The sequence below is a fragment of the Pan paniscus genome, chromosome 16, assembly GCF_029289425.2.
Source record: "Pan paniscus chromosome 16, NHGRI_mPanPan1-v2.0_pri, whole genome shotgun sequence".
Lineage (NCBI taxonomy): Eukaryota > Metazoa > Chordata > Mammalia > Primates > Hominidae > Pan > Pan paniscus.
This window is the reverse complement of record NC_073265.2, coordinates 12,370,342-12,376,341: the sequence shown is the minus strand read 5'-3', so window position 1 is coordinate 12,376,341 and position 6,000 is coordinate 12,370,342. Positions and strand designations below refer to the sequence as shown.

The following is a 6,000-nucleotide window of genomic DNA, read 5'->3' as shown; positions in this document are numbered from 1 at the left end:
TTATGATGTCCCCCCAGCATCTCTGGACAGGTGGGATTATGATACCCCTCAGCACCTCTGGCCAGGTGTGGTTATGAAGTCCCCCCCAGCACCTCTGGCCAGGTGGGGTTATGAAATCCCCCCCAGCACCTCTGGCCAGGTGACATTTATGAAGTCACCCCCAGCACCTCTGGCCAGGTGGGGTTATGAAGCTCCCCCCGCCCCCCAGCACCTCCGGCCAGGTGGGGTTATCATGTCCCCCCAGCACCTCTGGCCAGGTGGGATTATGATACCCCCCAGCACCTCTGGCCAGGTGAGGTTATGATGTCCCCCCAGCACCTCTGGCCAGGTGACATTTATGAAGTCACCACCAGCACCTCTGGCCAGGTGGGGTTATGAAGTTCCCCCCGCCCCCCAGCACCTCCGGCCAGGTGGGGTTATGATGTCCCCCCAGCATCTCTGGCCAGGTGGGATTATGATACCCCCCAGCACCTCTGGCCAGGTGAGGTTATGATGTCCCCCAGCACCTCTGGCCAGGTGGGGTTATGAAGTCCTCCCAGCACCTCTGGCCAGGTGTGGTTATGAAGTCCCCCCCAGCACCTCTGGCCAGGTGGGGTTATGAAATCTCCCCCACCACCTCTGGCCAGGTGACATTTATGAAGTCACCCCCAACACCTCTGGCCAGGTCGGGTTATGAAGCTCCCCCCGCCCCCGAGCACCTCCGGCCAGCTGGGGTTATGATGGCCCCACAGCACCTCTGGCCAGGTGGGGTTATGATGTCCCCCCAGCATCTCTGGACAGGTGGGATTATGATACCCCTCAGCACCTCTGGCCAGGTGTGGTTATGAAGTCCCCCCCAGCACCTCTGGCCAGGTGACATTTATGAAGTCACCCCCAGCACCTCTGGCCAGGTGGGGTTATGAAGTTCCCCCCGCCCCCCAGCACCTCCGGCCAGGTGGGGTTATGATGGCCCCACAGCACCTCTGGCCAGGTGGGATTATGATACCCCCCAGCACCTCTGGCCAGGTGAGGTTATGATGTCCCCCCAGCACCTCTGGCCAGGTGTGGTTATGAAGTCCTCCCGGCACCTCTGGCCAGGTGTGGTTATGAAGTCCCCCCAGCACCTCTGGCCAGGTGGGGTTATGAAATCTCCCCCACCACCTCTGGCCAGGTGACATTTATGAAGTTCCCCCCCCCCCAGCACCTCTGGCCAGGTGGGGTTATGAAGTCCCCCAAGCCGCCCCTGAGGAACAGGCGAGGCAAGGGCCAGCAGGGACTGCTAGCGGGTCGGGACAGCTGCTTCGCTGATGCTGGTTGTGTAGCATGGATGTGTGTAGCGTGATTGTGTTGTGTGGATGGGGCACGGAGATCCGCAGGGACCATCACTGGAGGAAGAAGCTGCAGGGCCGGGAGGGTTCAGCAGCTAAGCAGTTCAGGGTTCCTGGAAAGGCGGGTCCCAATGCATTTGCTGACCGGGTAACTAATGGGCTGCTCTCAAAATCATTGACTGTCACCGAGGTCGGCCAGACACCCTAATGTATCTGATTCACGATGACACCAGCTAACTCTGAGTACAGTAGAAAACGTACCGTCGGGCAACCAGAAAATGCGCACTCCATTCCCCACCACGGGACAGCGCCAGGCAGTACCCTCCACAGCGGGAGCTCGAACTGTCGCGAGAATAGCGGCCAGCTTGCAAGTCGCCCGGCACGGGAGCGCGAACTCTCGCGAGAAAGCCGCCAGCTCCGGAGGCGACTGCGGCAGGAGCCCGAACTCTCGCGCGACAAGCACCAATTCGTTAGACGCGCGCTGCAGGAGCGCGGAACATGGCGCGGCACGGGCCACCGTGGAGTCGGGTGGACGCGCAGCAGGAGCGCGACGTGCGGGAGCTCGTCCGGGGTGTCGCCGGCCTCCAGGACGAGGCAGACCCCAACTTCCAGCTCGCCCTAAACTTCGCCTGGTCCAACTTCAGGTGTGGGGCACGGCGCGCGGGCGGGTTCCCGGCCACAGCCCGGAGCCCGCGCGTGGGTCCGGCGCAGCCCGGGGTCGGGGCGCGCTGGGGCAGGGCATGGGGCGGAGGCGGGCGCGGCCTCAGGGAGCCTTCGCAGGCCCTGCCGCCGCCTGCTCCCCGCCGGCCAGCGCTCTCGTCGCGGTGCCCTGCGCACCCCACGGCGTGTTACCCAGGACGCGTCCTGATGGTCACGGGGAAAGCGTGAACTGGGTTTCTTGCCGGCCGGCGCGCGCGCCTGCAACCCCAGCGCTCTGGGAGGCCCAGGCGGGACTCCAGGCCAGCTTGGGCAACGTAGCAACTCCATCTTTATAATTTTTTTTTTTTTTAAATTAAAGAGATTGTATTCTCACTGACTCCTGCTCCCTGGTCTGCCCAGTGTAAGATCTCTCTCACCCTGCTCTCCTTTTTCCAAAACGCGTGTCATGACACTGATTTAACCTGTCATTACTGTCTCCTCCACTTCCACTCCAGCTAGAATGCTGCATCTCTGCACAGCTCCTGGCACGTAGCACGCTAAGTAACCTAATACAATTTCTAATGCAGTTTCTCTTGTAACTAATTTTTAAAGACTTACAGAATTTAGATATTTACGTAAAGTGAGATCTCCTATTTTTCTTTATGGGAGATGTAAATTAATACTTTTAGAATCATTATCCATAATGAAATCATTACTAAAAGAATGTTAATGTTAATATTCTACCTGTTTAATTTCAGTAAAAATCTTCTTGAATAATGAACAGTTTTTCAAAATCCGTAATCTTAGTTACCTTAATGATCATAGCCATAAAGTGTCTAGTTGGCTTATAATAGGAATACGGGGCTTTCAGATTCTTTTAAACCATGCCAAGTTTCTGAAGTAATAAACTGAATTCTTAAATGTAACTTATAAAAATAAACAATGTGTGAAATAGGTTATACAATACAGAAACTTAAATGCTGAAATCCAAGTTATTTTTCTACTAATATTTCTAAATGACAGTAGGCAGATTGTCATCATTTTAGAGCTGGGAGAGACGTTGGAGGTTACTATTTTCATTCACAGATTTCAGGAACTAAATTATAATAGGTAAAGTGGTGTTCCATTCACCCATTTACTGGCCTAGAATCATGTGTTTTTCAGTAGTGTAATTTTATTTAAGTACAGATTGCTCGCTTTGATACTAAAAAATGGAAAACATTTTTTGCATAGGCTATGCTATGTACATATACATTAGTTGCATAGGCTGTGCTGTAATTTTATGATGCTTTAAACCATCAGAAAAATGAATAGTTCATGTTTACATTCTTGAAAATTGTGGACTGGGCGCGGTGGCTCACGCCTGTAATCCCAGCACTTCAGGAGGCCGAGGTGGGTGGATCACGAGGTCAGGAGATCGAGACTATCCTGGCTAACACGGTGAAACCCGGTCTCTACTAAAAGTACAAAAAATTAGCCGGGCGTGGTGGCGGGCGCCTGTAGTCCCAGCTACTCGGGAGGCTGAGGCAGGAGAATGGCGTGAACCCAGGAGGCGGAGCTTGCAGTGAGCAAGCTCACTTTTCTCTAACTGAAAAGTAGCATCTCCTTCTATTATGAATGAAGGCAGCAAACCATAGCAGTATTAGCCTACCTATGACTTTATCACCAGTAGAAATCGCATACTGTTTTCACATCAGAGTTGTAGATATTTGTAAATGTTGTTTACTGTTACTTTAATGGTAGTTAATTGGACCTACTGCTAAATCTTGTTATTTAATACTTTCATAAATAACATTTCTTGCCATATCTTAAGCTTCTTTAAATATTTGACAACTGTATCTCAGTATAATGGGATTCCTTTGTATTTATTTTTTGGCTTTAAAAATGTTATTCAGAGAAGGGGTCCTTAGGCTTCACCGGGCCTCACTATGGCATAAAAAGGTTGGGACCACCTGATGTAGAATGTGTTCAGCTGGACTTAGATACAGGGGCTTATGGGAAGACAGAGGAGCCAGAGGACAAGGTTGGGAGGGTCAGGAAGCACCTGTGTGCTGGAGAAAGGATGCTTGCACAGTCTCGGACACAGTGATTATTTGCCTGCCTGATGGTGGAGGTAACGGAGGACAAGGTACACTCCATTCTGGAAATGTGTAGCTGAGTACAGAGCATATGGGGGATGTGGAGGGCCATGAGATGAGTTCACTTACCTGTGTGACAGAGTTGGCATAAGAATTGCATTTTGTCTTTAATAGATTTCATCGTTTCTTGGATGTCAACAGCCACAAAATAGAAAAAACAATCGAAGGGTAAGTCAGTGTGTATATATACACATCCAGAAATATATGTATTTTCTTATAGATCTTTTTAAGATAGCTTTATAATCTTTTTTTTATATTTTAGAATTTATGAAAAATTTGTCATTCATTCTGATCTTAGCAAAGCTGCTAGTTGGAAGAGATTAACGGAGGAATTTCTAAATGCACCACTTCCCAGTATAAAGGAAATAAAGGTATGCCTTCAATTATGAGATCTCCATTGTGTATTTTACTGTTTCCTATCTGATTATCGTCAATTTGTTTCAGTTACTGTTTAAACATTCTATTTTAGTATTATCTACTGGCTAACAGGATCTCTTGGAAATTTACTTAAATATTGCCATCAAACCAGATAAGCCTCAGTTTGTGATGAAAGAAAGAGCTTGTTTTTAATCATTTTTTCACCTCAGTCCTACTAAGGAAAGAGAGATCAGAGATTGATACAAATAGTAGCATTGTTTGGATATCTCAAAACTTTCAAATGGTTTCTCAGCACTTGGCAGTGACTGTCTGTAGATGCTTACTAGATGCCTGGTATACTTTCATATTGTTTGCGGGATTCCCCAAGACCACCTTTTGGCATAATGATTTGCTCAAAGGATTCACAGAACTTAAAAAAACAAAAGCTGTTATCCTCACTGTTAATAGTTTATTACAGTGAAAGGATACAGATTAAAATCACCAAAGGGAAAAGGTGCTTAGAGCAAAGTCTAGGAGAAGCTAGGCACGCATGTCCAAATGTTCCTTCCCAGTGGAGTCACCTGGGGATGCAGTTAATTCTCTCAGTAACAGTATATGACAACATGTGCAAAGTATTACCCTCCACTCCCCCCAGGGCCACTCGGCTGAGCCTTGGTGACCAGCATTTTTACTGGGGGTGGGTCACATAAGCAAGCAGAGCCCACATGGCTGACCTTAGCTGCTGAGTCTGTAGCCCCCTAGAGGTCAAACCAAGGATGGCAAGCATATGGAAACAGCTGTGGGTTCCCTGAACACAGTGGGACCACATTCCCTAGCTCTGCTGTGACACATCTTGTGCCTACATAGTTCTTTCCCTTTCTCCTGCCTGAGGAAACTCACGTTTTAATACTAAACTCAGGCACTGTCTCCACACATGCTATGTTTTTCAATTCTTTATAGTTCCTTTCTTGTCTCCCCCTTTAAAATGCACATTTTACAGGCATAGGGCTCTGTGATTTGTTCCCGGACACCTAGAGCACAGTGGACAGTGCATGTTTGTTGAGGGAATCAGTAAGGCTGTGCAGTCTTGTCTGCTTCACTATCCCCTCTCTGTCCACAGCCCCCACCCACTTACACAAGGTGGGATTGGTTATCCTTTTCTCTTGCTATGTGGCATCTTGGATGTGTTTGTTATGGCAGAGGTCCCCAACCCCCACATGGTGGACGAGTACCAATATGTGCCTGCTAGGAACCGGGCTGCATGGCAGGAGGTGCAGTGGGGTGAGTGAGGATGACTGCCTGAGCTCCACCTCCTGTCAGATCAGCGGTGGCATTAGATTCTCATAGGAGAGCAAAACCCATTGTGAACTGCACATTTGAGGGATCTGGGTTGCATGCTCCTTATGACAATCTAATGCCTAATGATCTGAGGTGGAACAGTTTCATCCTGAAACCAACCCCCACCCAACAGTCCATGGAAAAATTGTCTTCCACAAAACCAGTCCCTGGTGCCAAAACGGTTGGGGATTGTTGTGTTGTGTGGTGTAGCAATAACTTCA

The 6,000-nt window shown here is 49.3% G+C and overlaps 1 protein-coding gene across 11 annotated transcripts in view; it reads left to right on the top strand.

Annotated features, from left to right (window-relative positions):
- Positions 1-1,693: 1,693 nt before the first annotated feature.
- TUBGCP5 (tubulin gamma complex component 5) overlaps positions 1,694-6,000 on the top strand; it is a 47,562-nt gene continuing 43,255 nt past the window's right edge. For 2 of the 11 annotated variants that reach the window (XM_034951847.3, XM_008976957.4), the window contains exons 1-3: positions 1,746-1,951; positions 4,199-4,252; positions 4,383-4,455. In XM_034951847.3, the coding sequence (XP_034807738.1) occupies positions 1,806-1,951; positions 4,199-4,252; positions 4,383-4,455 (273 nt within the window). In that variant the 5' untranslated portion in view covers positions 1,746-1,805. Of the gene's footprint in view, positions 1,952-2,060; positions 2,368-4,198; positions 4,253-4,346; positions 4,456-6,000 lie in introns of those variants that run through there. The other 9 variants (XM_063597031.1, XM_055098698.2, XM_003805940.5 and 6 more) reach the window with 8 other exon arrangements.